The sequence below is a fragment of the Lithobates pipiens genome, unplaced genomic scaffold (genome assembly GCF_037356315.1).
Source record: "Lithobates pipiens isolate NorthernLeopardFrog02 unplaced genomic scaffold, aLitPip1_a1.2 Scaffold_16, whole genome shotgun sequence".
NCBI lineage: Eukaryota > Metazoa > Chordata > Amphibia > Anura > Ranidae > Lithobates > Lithobates pipiens.
In genome coordinates this window covers 96492194-96507286 of record NW_027507748.1, presented here as the reverse complement: position 1 = coordinate 96507286, position 15093 = coordinate 96492194, and the positions used below count along the sequence as shown (strand labels likewise).

The following is a 15093-nucleotide window of genomic DNA, read 5'->3' as shown; positions in this document are numbered from 1 at the left end:
AGACATTTGATAGAGAGGTGTCTCCTCATAGTATAGTTTTGGTAAATCTAAAAGGAGATTTTACAGCCAGATTGTATAATGGCCACCTTCATACACCGAAAATGAACTAGTCAGGCTTTCAGTGCCATTAATTGCACCTCAAACACAGAAGCAAACACACATTTTGCTGCATAAAAAAAAAAAAAAACACAAGCGAAAAGCGCAGCAAAAATGCACATTAACAAAGTGCCAAATTGTCCTATGTGCTACTTTAAAATCAATGGGCTGCACTATGTGTGTTGTTGGAAAAATGTGCCATAAATCGTGCTCCTACTACGTTAAGTGTGAATGGGGCCTGAAAGTAAAATTGGTATATTTACACAAGAACAATGAAGCTCCATTCACATCTGTGTTTTTTAATGGATGGCAAACTCCACAGAAAATGTGCGCTGCGATGCAATTCAGAAATGCAATGCAAATGCATTTTGTGCTTCCAGTGTCATTAAATGTTAAAGTGGAGGTCCACCCTGAAAAAAAATATTCCATAGAAATGCAACACAAAAATAGAAAAAAAAGTTTTACTCACCAGAAATGCCTGTTGCTAGGCAGATCATCCTAATCTGCCACTTCCTATTCCGCTGTGATCTTCAGTCTTCTCCTCCTCGCGTTGATTTCTGGGAAATTTGGGCACGGTGTTTTCTGGGACCAGTGTGTGTCACAGAAGACAGCCGCCCATTCAGAAATTGCTGGGGGACTCGCGCATGCACAGTAGGAAACGGGCAGTGAAGCCGCAAGGCTCCACTGCCTGTTTCCCTTAGACCCCTTTCACACTGGGGCGTTTTTCTGACATTTTTCAGGCGCTTTAGCGTTAAAAAAAAGGGCCTGTAAAGCTCTTGAAAGAAGCTGCAACTGCAATCCCAATGTAAAAGCCCGAGTGCTTTCACACTGAGATCCCTTTCACACTGGAGCGTTTTTCAGGCCCTTTAGCTTTAAAAAAAAAAAAAAGCGCCTGTAAAGCACCTGAAAGAAGCCGCAACTGCAATCCCAATGTAAAAGCCCGAGTGCTTTCACACCGAGGCGCTGCGCTGGCAGGGCGTCAAAAAAAGTCCTGCAAGCAGCTTCTTTGCAGCGGTTTTGCATCGGGGAATACAACACTCCTAAAGCGCCCCTTCCCATTGAAATCAATGGGAAGCGCCTGAAAAGCGCTATTGGCAGCAGCGTTTTGTGGGCGCTTTTAACCCTTTATTTGGCCACTAGCAGGGGTTAAAAGCGCCCCAATAACGCTCGAAAAACGCTGGTAAAGCGCTGCTAGTTTAAGCGGCGCTTTACGAATGTTTTTTAGGCGCTGACATTGTGAAAGGGCTCTAAAAGCACTTGGGCTTTCACATTGGGACTGCAGATGAGGCTTCTTTCAAGCGCTTTACAGGAGCTTTTTTTAACGCTAAAGCGCCTGAAAGACACCACAATGTGAAAGGGGTCTTAGTGAGGATGGCGGCACCGGCACACGATATGAGGGACGGATTGGCCGACATCGTGGGTGCCCTGGACAGGTAAGTGTCCTTACTAAAAGTCAGCAGCTACAGTGCTTGTAGCTGCTGACCTTTACATTTTTTTTCTTTTTTTAAGGCTGGAACACCGTTTTAAAGACACCCCAAGTGCGGATAGCAGGCATGTTTGCCGTGCGACAAACACTCCGCAAACACACCAAAAAGGTGTAAAAGCGTGCCACGCTCTGCTTAAAAGCGTGTTCAGGTGCTTTCTTGGGGCATTTGTCACATGTAGGGCAGAACATTAAAGTGAATGGGCTGCCCTATACATGATGAGTGGGAAACTCCCCAAAACAAATGCGGGAATGCGAGTCCCTGCTATGCGGACATGTGAATGGGACTCGATAGCTGAGTGTATCGTCCACGCCCTCCTATGTACTTGTATAAAGATAGCCATACACTATGCAATCTGATTGTACAATCTGTGTACAACTTCCTTTAGATTTACCAGAACTATGCAAAAGAAGGAAACACCTGAACAATCCATTCCATTTGGATCAAATCAGACAGGCCCTTGCACAACACAGCTGATGGGAGATCTAAAGGACAGTGTACAGGAAGTAGGGAGGGGTGGTCCAGGCAGGGCCTATAATAAGGCTTACCTGTGGGTACAATGAAGATCTCCTAAACTTTTAATGATTAGGAGATATTCACACTGCATACCTGTGCCGTCCCTTCAGAATTCTATGCCCCGGTCCATGACTCCCACACACGTACACGGGAGTGAGGTAATCACGGTGCGGGCAATCAGACAGCCGGAGCACACAAACCCGGAAAGAAGACCAGGTGAAGATGGAAGCCCTGTCAGCAGTGACAGTGCACCACTGGAGGGCTTCATTCTAAGGCAAGTTATTTCATAACACTGAACAGAAAGCGCAATACAAACAGTACATGTAATGTTATAGCAGTAAATACCAACACTATACATAGCGTGTACAATAAATTTGATACATGAATGCATCTTATCCATTGGCAAGAGTTTACTAAATGGAGTCATACCTCAATGACAACGAAAAATCCAGTTATGATTTAACTTTCTATCATTGAGGTATGACTCGAATTTAGGGAACTCTTGTAATTCACTTTCTGTTCATTCATATAGTAGCCACCAAACCATGTTTGTCCCTGAGGAAGCCATACGACGAAACATGTAGGATTAATATGTGGGAACAACTATAGGAGCTACAATAACATGTCTTGAATGACCATAAAGCTGTTAATGTATTGTATAATATTGTTTTTATGTACCCTTGTAATGTTAATTTCGATTTTATTCAATTTGGTATGTCCTTGTACTAATTGCACCTATAAAGTCCCATCCCCCCTACTTTGTGTTTTTCATTCCGCTTTAAGGGTGTTTACATGCATTTACATGGTAAGATTTAGAAAATACCACTACAATTTGTAAGTTGTGTTCTGGAAAAACAGGAAAAAAATGAAACCATTTTAATATTAACAAAAAAACTTTTATTAAATAGTTTATGTACAATAGAAAAGCAGTTTGAGAAATCACTACCAAGTTATTGCAGGCCTGTGGCTCTGCTTAATGCAACCGTTCATGGAAAAGGAAGCATGTGTCCTATTGTACAGTATATACACACAAAAATGAAAAAGTGCATTTATCCATTCAACACAATTATCCATACATGTCAAATATAAATTAGAGTATCACAGGATATATTTTGTATTAAAATAAAACACAAACACTTTAAAAGGAAAAAATGATCGTACACATTAATAGAAAAACATTTGTATTGCACTTCATATCTTTATTGTTACAATTTCTTAAAGTGTATCTAAACCTAAAAACAAAAAAATAATAAGGGTCCATTTACACTTTGCCCTTCTTGTGCATTGTTTTAACACACATTGTTCTAGCTTAAAGGCAGCCCCATTCATTTTGAATGGGTTGCCACTGCACCAGAAATTACAAAAAAATAAAATATAAAAAAAATGCGCATTGCAACATTTTTTCTGACGCAGGACACAACCACCCATAGTAGCGCATTACCATGTGTTGTGATGCGCTGCAGCTCATGTGCATTGGAGCTGCGTTACGTTAGTGCTTTAGGGTGAAAAGTGAAAGTCACCGCAACACGCTAATGCGCGTAATGTGCTTTACCACAGCGCTAAAATGTGATTCTTCCCCAAAGTTTTTGGACTCGGTGGCTAGTTTAGTTACCTTTTATTCCAGCCTTTTCTTTATTTTTACCTGGTGATCTTGCCAGTAACACTCTTCCAGTCCTAGGGTGACAACACTCACACAATGTACAGCAATATACGGGAACTTCATTTTAAAAACTTCAAAGTAAAGGTCCTGCCTAAAAGCAGATGGCACAAACTGCATTCATTAGTTTGTTTCAGTGTCAGACTGGGTTCACACTGAATACGGACGCAGCTCACAGCAGGGGTCTGGTGCGTCCCTGTTCTCTGTTTCAGGCCCAAATTTTTGCCTGAATTTGGACTTGAAACTGAGTCAGACGCACAGGACCTCTGTACAATGCACTCTGCTTAAGGCTGGGTTCACACTGCCGCGTGGAGCGGCTCACAGCAGTGGTCCAGTGCGACCCCGTTCACCGTTTCAGGTCTGATTTTTGGCTGAATTAGGACCTGAAACGGACCAGAAGATGCACAGGGTGCGGTTCACTCCAGAGATGCGTGGACCGGCTCCATGGAGAGCTGGTCCTGACATGCGAATTGGATGCGGGTGAAAGCTACATCCAGTTGGCAGTAGTGTGAACCCAGCCTAACATGGAGTACAGGTTTGTTTTAAAGCTAAAATACAATATGGGAAAAAAAAAAATTATAAAAACAAAACAACATGTTAGAAATCTTTTTATAAAGTGATTAAGACAAAATTTAATTTTAAAATCAATTAAATGTCTCATTATTAAAATTATTTTCAGACACTCGTACTGGAGCAAACTAGATCTAGCCTGTAAAAAAAAAAAAAAAAAAAAATGCACATTTAAGAAATATTACAATCAATTTTTCTTTTTCTCCCCAAAAGCATTTACATCAAACACATCTTGGGCAAAATAGCAATCATTTTTCCAGTTGGACAATTCTTTCCAATGATGCAAGTATGCATATCTATTTAATTCAGCACAGCAATAAGGCAATACAAAAAAAAAAAAAAAAAAATCTCCCAGAACACTATCCCGCTAATCAAAAATAATCATTTAAAATAGTTTCAACATGGTAAAGTGATTGTAAGGGTTTTTTGTTTTGTTTTTTAAATAAAAAACATACCAGTGGCTCCGAAACCCCGTCTTCTGGGGTTCCCCTGTGGCTCCTCCCCACATCAGATAACCCCCTAGGAGAATCACTCTCCCAAGGGGGTTACATTGCAGGGGGGTTCCCCCGAGTCTAGCATCCGGCGTCCATAGCCACCGAATGTATGACTTGGCCCCGCCCCCTCGATGCCCGCGTCATTGGATTTGATTGACAGCAGCGGGAGCCAATAGCTGCGCTGCTATCAATCTATCCAATCAAGAGCCGAGAACCCCGGGCAGAGAGACAGAGTGTCCCTGCTGGGTCAGGTAAGTAAAACGGGTGGTCACTGTCAGGTGTTTTTTCACCTTAATGCATAGGATGCATTAAGGTGAAAAAGCACAAAGGTTTACAACCCCTTTAAGTTTGAAAACAAGTTTTGTTGCAAATATTTCCACGACTCAAGTGTTTCTGCATTAAAATTATCAAGGCAAACAAAGGAGTGATTGAGGCAAATGAGCAATGAAAAGGGGATTTACAATATTTTCTGAATTATCACAGTGGCTCCATTTTTATCTTACTGTAAGCAAATACATATTAGAAATGATCAGAAGCATAGTTTACAACAGAATACAATTTAACCACTAGAGGGAGACCTCACATTAGCCACCAGCTTAATTTGTTTGAAACTTTTTTGAAAGGCCCTTTATGTTGTATTTAATAAATCCATCCCCGCACTACCTTGTAGCTCCCTTTTGGCCCCATAGTGAACAAGATAACACTTCATCCATGATAGTAATGGAAGTTGCCGTATGTCATATTGCAAAGGTGCCATATTGCCTGATAAAAAAAACTGGCAGCTATAAACACTGGATAAGTTATAGGAAACAAGAAAATTATTAAAATTATCAAATAAATTGGAAAGAACGCATATGAACAGAATTCAGTGCAACCCGCTATTCATTTAAAACCACTTAACATTTTTTTCAAAAATATCCTAAATTTTTTAAATGCAAAACTCTAGTGTGATTGCCTAACTAGAGTTCCATTTAAGATATAACAGATGAGGTATTTTCAAGCTGAATAGTATAAAAACATAAAACAAAATAAAAACAAATTAAATAAAAAGTGTTGCCTTCAGCGTTTAGCTCTACCGTAGCAGAGTCCAATGTTTCAAACTATTTGTTTAATACAAGTTTGTATGACTGTACTGGGTACCATGTTTCCCAAACACATGAATATTTCTGTTCCATTCAGTCAAGAAAAAAAGGTGACGCATCTGGTTAGAATAGAATACATAATTTGTACAATAAATATGTAATGTGTGTGACCGGCTTTACAGTACCCTACAGATTCAAGTTTCTATTCTTGGCATTTTTCAGCACAGGCTCATATTTGATATGGAGACATACATTTAATATTGGTTTATATTTTCAGTTACTGTAGATAAGCCGCTTCCACAACCAGGTATGAAATATTTATAGGAATGGATTTAACTGGCTTTATGCCATAAGCCCTTACATAGAGGAGGCAGTCAAAACCAGGTTTATGTCAGACTGGATATTTAGTCTTAAAGCATTTGTTACCCCCAAAAAATAAATAAATAAATAAATAAATCCTGTTCCTTTACAGCAGGAGTCACAAACTGGCGACCCTCCAGCTGTTGCAAAACTACAAGTCCCATCATGCCTGTGGGAGTCATGCTTGTAACTGTCAGCCTTGCAATGCCTCATGGGACCTGTAGTTTTGCAACAGCTGGAGGGCTGCCAGTTTGAGTCCCCTGCTTTAAAAGCATGTTATTACAGCACAGTGCTTGTGCTGTGTAATTTGGCCCCTTCTATCACCTAAAATACCTGGCTGATCCTGCCTGGTTCTTCCCTCACGTAAAAGAAAAACAATGGGGGAAAGTAATGATTGTTCGCAATCAATCCAACGTCTCCACTACCGTTAGGTGTTCAGTCCTCTAACCAAAATTCTTATATGGAAAATAAGAAATCTGGACCTGGAGGGAGTAAAGCTCCCAATCAGGGCAAAGAAGCAGTTAATTGGACAGAGAACACTTGTTGGAAAGTACAAAACTTGTGTTCATGAATTATCAAAAGAATAATTCTTGTTAGGCATACAGTGTTACAAGGAGAATATATACCATAAACAAAACTGTTGCAATTAAAAATCAAAGAAACCAAAAACTGAACCCGGCTCTTCCCTCATCCCTGTAAACTGACCATGGTTTATCATGGCTGCTGAGCCCTGACACCGTGGTCAGTTTACATGCCTTCATCATCCACAGCTCTCCTCTGTGTTCCTCTCCCCCCTGCCTGTCAGCTCCTGAATGCGAGCCGTCCCGCCCCTCCTAGCACTGTTGCGAGCAGTATAATAATTACTGCTCACAATCACTGCCATCCCCTCTGCTAGAATGAAAAGTACTATACAGAATTTGTTGTTTTATTAAATAATTCTTCTAAATGCCTTATTTCTCCTCACCAATCAGCCCCTCCCTCTGGCGTGCATACATTGGAGGAAGAGAGCGACAGGTGGGCACGTGACCATTGATTGGCAAGGAGAAATAAGGAATATAGAAGAAGAATTCTTAAATACTGTATATTACATGTTTATCCTAGCAGAGGGTCTGGCAGTGATTGTGAGCACTCCCTTTACAACCCCTTTAATTTAAACTTGTACCCAGGCTATGCACATTGACATATTTACACGCTACAGGCAGCAAAAGCACCTTGCAAACAAGCCCTTATTCACCTCTGCATCTATATACATTGTAGAGAAATTAATCTTCAAAAGTTCAGAACTTGCATCTTAGCTCTTTTCATATTGCTTTCTATTAAAAAAAAAAAAAAAAAAAGGCAGCCTTCCAGCTCTGTAATTTAAACTCACAGTAGGTGCTCTAAGCCATTAAAAACCCATTAGGGTCAATTCCCACCATTGCAGTGTGTCAATGTGCATTGCATAAGAGGATAAATCCAGCCTAAGCTCGTTTTGGCTGGGCTTCGCCTATGGGTCACAGGAGTGCATTTTGTTTTGCACACCTGTAACCCATTTTCAGCAGAGAGCGAACTGAAGTCCGCTCTCCGCTGATGTCACAGGAATCAGTCCAGGCACCCCGTCATCAAGACAAAGTCTGGATCTGCCAGATGCCTGGACGGATGCCAGTCTCAGCCAGCCGCTGAGAGCCTGAGACGACCGCTTCCCGTTCCTCCACAGCTCTTGAAACCCATAATAAATTGAATGAAGATTCCCTTGAATTATCCAATCATTTGAACAGAAAATTCCTGTTTATTTAGTCTGCACCCGATTGGGTACTTAAAGTGAATATTCTTAGCTACTCCAATAAATCATGCAAGGCCAGGCAGTTTCAAGAAATCCATCCCGAGCTTGTTTGGCTGGGCTTCTCCTATGAGTCACAAGTGTGCAATTCGTTTTGGACTCTTGTGTCCCGTTTTCAGCAGAGAGCTGTCCAGGCACCACATCATGCCGACTCTGGATCCGCCATGTGCCTGGACTGAGGCCGTCTCAGCCTCTCAGTGACCCGCTGAGACAGCCGCTCCCCGCCCCTCCACAGCTCAGAGTTCCAGTGAGCGTGGAGGAGCAGAACGGAGAGATGCAGATTTTCAGCCAGCAGCTCTCTGCTCGGGGAGCTCAGAGAACCGAGCCATTGGCGACATTCGATGGTTCAGTTCTCAGTGCAGAGACGCCAGGAGACAGATGCAGTATCGGACCCATGTTGCATCCACCTAGGTAAGTATGTGCGACTTGATTTGTCACATGACAAATCGCACGTGTGAATGGAGCCTAATCGCTTGGAGTAGTGCATGACTGCAAAACAAATTGCTCCTTATAGAATAATCTACACGAGTAGAATTTAGCAGAATCTTGTAGCCATTAATCACACATGAATGAAGAATCACACGATCATGTGAAGTTGCTTACTACTATATGCTGCTCCATAAGGAGCCAGTGGTTTCATTTCCTTATAAAATCATTGTCGACTTTGGTAGCACAACCGGACTAATAAAAATCTCCTGTGTGGCTCAAGCCTAAAGCCGCTGTACTAACCATGCAAGGTTAGTCCAGCGATCTTTCCCACTGAGCTGCTGTGTTCTGACAGGGGGTCATCAAATTTCAATCAATGGCCAGCTTTAAATTCTTTTTCTCAGAGTTTATTCGTGGACATAGCACCCTGTGCTTCACTGTTGGGTTATACATACCACAACCTACAGGGAGTAGGACACTAGGTGCAAGTGCTATCTGTCAATGAACTTGGAGAACACCATTTTGCGGTGGCAAGTACAAAAAAAAAAAAAAAAACTACTACTTTCATTTTCACTTATTGATGGACATCTTTCTCTTTTGATCACAAAATGGAATAGCCAAAAGCAGTGCCTACAAGAACCAATCAACTTGCAAATAACTGCAACAAAGGCCATACCCCAATGCAAACCTGAGCAATGCAGGAAGTGAGATGGTTTGGCCACCAGCAGCCAACAGTATTACACTCCAGCAGTATAATCCAAATATGAAAAATGTCCACCAATGAACCCAAAGAAAAGCACTTTTACTGTATTCTAAAATCACTAATGGTCTACTTTTGTAATAAAATTATGGCACTATTGACAAAAATGAATTAGGGTAGGTCCACAAGGAAGGCCAGGCTGTTGTAGTCTCATGTGATTACTGGGAGGTGACCAGTGTTCCTATAAACTTTTGCTGAAATTTTTCAAATGAATTAAAAAGTGATTGTAAGGTTCGTTATCTTTTTTTTTTTTTTAAACGCTTGCCGACCAGCGCACAGCGATGTACATCGGCACAATGGCAAATCTGTGCAAATGGACTTACCTAAACGTTCCCTTTAAGATGTGGCATTGTGGGTGCGTGCCCGCCGCATATTCCGTGACCGCAGACTCAATGTTAGCTGCTGTCCTGCGATTGTGTCACAGACCGGCAGAACGGGTAGATGCCTATGTAAACAAGGCATTTCCCTGTTCTGCCTAGCAACATGACAGATCTACTGCTCCCTGTCCGCTGGAGCAGTGATCGCTGTCATGTTGTAGCGAACCCACACCCCCCTACAGTTAGAATCACTCCATAGGACACACTTAACCCCTTGATCGCCCCCTAGTCTTTAACCCCTTCCCTGCCAGTGTCATTTACACAGTAATCAGTGCATTTTTATAGCACCGATCGCTGTATAAATGACAATGGTGTCAAAATAATGTCAAGTGTTCAACATAATGTTGCAGTCCCGATAAAAAAATAAAAATAAACGCAGATCGCCGCCATTCCTAACAAAAAAATAAATAAAATGCCATAAATCTATCCCCTATTTTGTACATGCTACAACTTTTGCGCAAACCAATCAATATACGCTTATTGCGATTTTTTTTTACCAAAAATAATGAAGAATACATATCGACCTAAACTGAGAAAAATGTATTTTTTATATAATTTTTTGGGGGATTTTTATTATAGCAAAAAGTTAAAAATATAGCTTTTTTTCAAAATTGTCGCTCTTTGTTTATAGCACAAAAAATAAAAACCGCAGAGGTGATCAAATACCGCCAAAAGAAAGCTCTATTTGTGGGGGGGGAAAGGACGTACATTTTGTTTGGGTGCAATCTCCCACGACCATGCAATTGTCAGTTAAATCGATGCAGCGCCGTATCCCAAAAAGTGCTCTGGTAAGGAAGGGGGTAAATTCTTCCATGGCTGAAGTGGTTAAACAAACATACTTACCTCCACTGTGCAGCTCGTATTGCACAGGGTGGCCTCAAACAGTCTTCTGGGGTCCCCCAGTAGCTCTCGCGGCTCCTCCCCACATCGTATAACCCCCTAGAAGTGCTCTCCCGGGTTGTTACCTTGTGGGCATGCTCCCGAGTCCAACATTTGCACCCAAATGCCGGACTTCATCCCACCCCCCAACAATCACGTCATTGGATTTGATTGATAGCAGCAGGAACCAATGGCTGCGCTGCGATCAATCTATCCAATCAAGAGCCAGGACCCCGTGGAGAGGGGGAAAGCGCTCCTCTGCCGACAGAACTATGGGGCTCAGGTAAGTAAAACTCACATTGTATTAAACGGATCTCAATATTGCATAAAATGTATGGCGACTCCTAGGGCGAGAATATTTAGTGAGGTTTCAGCATCATTTTGTTTAGGAGGTATAGTAAGTATGAGATATGAACACACACACACACACACACACGGCATCTGCCAAGCTTTAACCACTTGAGATCCGCGCTATAGCCGAATGACAGCTACAGCGCGGACCTCCTTTGCCAGGACGACGTTTATTGACGTCGTCCCGTGCACGAGCGGCCTGCGCGCCCCCTGAGGGGCACGCGTGGCGCGCTCTGTGATCGGCGAGTCTATGAGACTCGCCTGATCACTGATCCGCCTTATCACGTGATCAGCTGTCAGCCAATGACAGCTGATCATGTGATGCAACGGAGCCGGTAATCGGCTATTATTCCTCCTTGCGCTGACAGCGCGAGGAGAAAAAAAAAAAAAGAGCCGATCACCGGCGGCCGTGATCGGGACATGAGTACCGATCACGGCCAGCCCTGCCAGTGCCCACCTGCCCCCTGCCAGTGCCACCTTAATAAAACATAAGTGCCCCCCAGCAGTGCCCACAGTGCCACCCACAGTGCCCACAATCTGCCTCAACAGTGCTGCACCCCAGTACCACATATCCGTGCCCATCAGTGTCGCCCAGCAGTGCCGCCCATCCGTGCCACCCATCCGTGCCCACCAGTGCAGCCTATCAGTGCCCACCAGTGCAGCCTATCAGTGCCGCCTCATCAGCGCACTTCAATGAAGGAGAAAAATGACCTGTTTGCAACATTTTATAACAAACTATTAAACATTTTTTTTTTTTGCATCTTTTTTGTTTGTTTAGCAAAAAAATAAAAAACTCCCAGCTGTAATTAAATACCACCAAAAGAAAGCTCTATTTGTGGGAAAAAAATGATAAAAATTTCATTTGGGTACAGTGTTGTATGCCCGCGCAATTGTCATTCAAAGTGCATCAGCGCTGAAAGCTGAAAATTGGTTTGGGACTGAGTGGGGTTTAAAGCTTTAATAACACACAAAAAAAAAAAAAATAATGTTGAAGCGGTAGGCGCTTTAATGCGTGTTGAAGACGAAGCAAGTGTAAAGGAGTCCTTAGTCTCCCAAAAACTAATAGTTAAGGGATAGGCAAAGTTTGGTGGTCTAGGAGATCTTTTGGCTTGTCACACCTCTTTGGACTCCAGCAGCAAGACCTCTCACCCCTAATTCTTGTTCGTTTCCTCCAACCCGAGTCCTAGGTGCTCAAACTATAGATGAGGTCATCCCCATCACATTCTGCAAGCTAGACAACTAAAACTCCTTGAAAATTGCTTTGGTAGATGTGTGCAAATTCATGCCCACTGATATTACCAAACAGCTGGCAATGATTAGGCAGTTGGCCACCAACCATAAAAAACGTATGCCCCTTTCACATATTCTTTCCGATCAGGTCGGAGTGGATGAAAAAGGACAGGCGGTTTCTTTTCATCCGATTTCTCCACAGAGAACAGTGGGGCTCTGACAGGTCCATCTAAGCACAGTGGAGCTGAGACGGACCTGTCATCTGCCTGCTCCATGAGAATCAGCTGATCGATACCCCGCTGTGCAAAGTGGAGTCTGTCAGGTGCATCGTCAGGTGAAAGGACCCATAAAGTAGTTGTACAGGTTAAAGGTTTATAACCTTAATGCAGTCTCTGCATCAAGGTAAAAAGACTTTCATGTGCAGCCCAGACCCTCCTAAATACTTATCTGAACCTAATTTTGATCCAGCACTGTGCCTGAGAGCAGAATTGTCTCTCTCCCCCCCATAGGCTCAGGGACAGCAGCAGTAATCATTGGCACCTGCAGCTGTCAGTCAAAGCCAATGAGCAGAGTGCAGTGGGCAGGGCCAGGCTGCACTTTGCTTCAATGGCAACACAAAGCCAGCTCTGGATTGAGCGCGCACATCTGTCCTCACGTCAGTAAGCACTAACACCCCTTTCACACCAGGGCGTTTTGCAGGTGCTATAGCGTTAGAAATAGCGCCTGCAATCCGCCCTAAAGAAGCTGCACCATTGTGTGTAGTGTGAAAGCCCCGAGGGCTTTCACACTACAGCGGTGTGCTGGCAGGACGTCAGAAAAAAGTCCTGCCAGCAGCTTCTTTGGAACACAAAGGGCGGTGTGGTGTGAAAGGGGTATTAACCGGTTCCCGACCAGCGCACGACGATGTACGTCGACAGAATGGCACGGGCAGGCATATTGGCTTACAGGTACATCCAATCTTCAATGCCGCCCTGCCATCGGGAGCGCGCCGCCGGCGGCGCGCTCCCGCGCTGGTCGGGACCCCCGTGAGTCCGGTCGCGGGACCCGCGGACTGGATCGCCGCGGGCATCCCCGCGATCATCTCACGGGACGGCTGAATGGAGGAAATGCCGTGTAAACAACATTTCTCCATTCAGCCTAGCAACTAGTGACGCTGATCTCTGCTCCATGTGATTGGAGCAGAGATCAGTGTTCACTAAATGAAAGCCCAACCCCCCCCCAGTTAGTAACACACCCCTAGGAACACTTAACCCCTACACTGCCACCCACTGGTTAACCCCTTCACTGCCAGTGTCATTTACACAGGAATCACTGCATTTATATAGCAGTGATTACTGTATAAATGACAATGGTCCCAAAAATGTGTCAAAAATGTCCGATGGGTCCCCCACAATGTCGCAGTCACAATAAAAAAAAAAAAAAAAAAAAAAAAAAAGCTGATCGCCGCCATTACTAGTAAAAAAATAATAATAAAAAATTAATAAAAATGCTTTTGCGCAAACCAATCAATCGCTTATTGCGATTTTTTTTTTTACCAAAAATATGTAGAAGAATACGTATCGGCCTAAACTGAGGGAAAAAAAATGTTTTTTTTATATTTTTGGGGGATATTTATTATAACAAAAAGTAAAAAATAATGTGTTTTTTTCAAAATTGTCGCTCTATTTTTGTTTATAGCGCAAAAAATAAAAACCGCAGGGGTGATCAAATACCACCAAAATAAAGCTCTATTTGAAAGGACATTTTGTTTGGGAGCCAGGTCGCACGACCGCGCAATTGTCAGTTAAAGCGACGTAGTGCCGAATCGTAAAAAGTGGTCTGGTCTTTGACCAGCAAAATGGTCCGGTCTGCAAGTGGTTAAGGTGGAAAACACTGAAGAGGAGGAGCCAGGAGCACCAGCAGGGGGACCCCAAAAAAGAGGATCAGAGCTGCTCTGTGCAATGGTAGCAGGCAAAAAAAAAAAAAAAAAAAAAAACTCCTTTACAAATCACTTTAATATCAATTATAGATGGAATTAACCTTTAGCACAGGAATATGCAATTAGCAGACCTCCAGCTGTTACAGGACTAAAAGTCCCATGAGGCATAGCAAGACTGGCAGGCACAAGTATGACACCCGGAGGCAGAGGCATGATGGGACTTGTAGTTTTGTAACAGCTGGAGGTCCGCTAATTGCCTATCTCTGCTTTAGTAAGTATATTTGTGGCAAAAATACCAGATTTAACATCTCAGAGCTGAACTTACTAAAAAGATCTGAACTCTGTTTTTTGTTGGCTAATGCAAATTCTTCATTGCTCTTTATACTGTTCTAATGAACATCAGTCTGTTTTCATCCTCGTAACACCCAAGTCACATTAATAAGCAATACAAATCAGCATATATGGCTGTATTCAGTGTACAAAAACCCCTGAAAAAACTACAAACTATTAAAATAAGGGAGTTTACGTTGGTGAGTGGACAGCGGTCGTATTAGAGGAAGGTTGACAAAGGCAGTGGTGATAAATATAAAATATTTTATTCAAACCAACCATCAAGGCAGTACACACTTCAAAATTACATGGCACGATTTTTTCTGTTGCTAAAATGTGAAAATGAACATGATTTTTGGACTTAAATTACACATCTAGCACTCCACGAGTATTTTCAGTAAAAATATGAACGCTGGTAAGTCCTATTAAGGCCAAATTGATACTGGGAAAAGGGATGGTGTGTCTTCTTGTGCAGCTTTTCACCAGGCACCTAAGAGAACATGGATTAAACATATTAGATCTCCAAATACATTCAAGCCTTTTCTCATGCAAATTCACTTTAACCAAATAAATACTACAGAACACGCAGTGTAGAATTATACAATGCAAATATAATGGTAAACATTCTCTGTTGGACCCATTCAAATTCATATTGACTTGATAATGCTTTATATTTTAGAAACCTCATTCATTACTACGAAGCTTATTCACACACACATGTACCAAGTATGTTTGTTTGAAACA

The 15093-nt window shown here is 42.5% G+C and overlaps 1 protein-coding gene across 3 annotated transcripts in view; it reads right to left on the bottom strand.

Moving 5' to 3' along the window:
• Positions 1-14595: 14595 nt before the first annotated feature.
• ZNF654 (zinc finger protein 654) overlaps positions 14596-15093 on the bottom strand; it is a 58988-nt gene continuing 58490 nt past the window's right edge. For all 3 annotated transcript variants that reach the window (XM_077480119.1, XM_077480120.1, XM_077480121.1), the window contains one exon: positions 14596-14839. In XM_077480119.1, the coding sequence (XP_077336245.1) occupies positions 14829-14839 (11 nt within the window). In that variant the 3' untranslated portion in view covers positions 14596-14828. The remainder of the gene's footprint in view (positions 14840-15093) is intronic.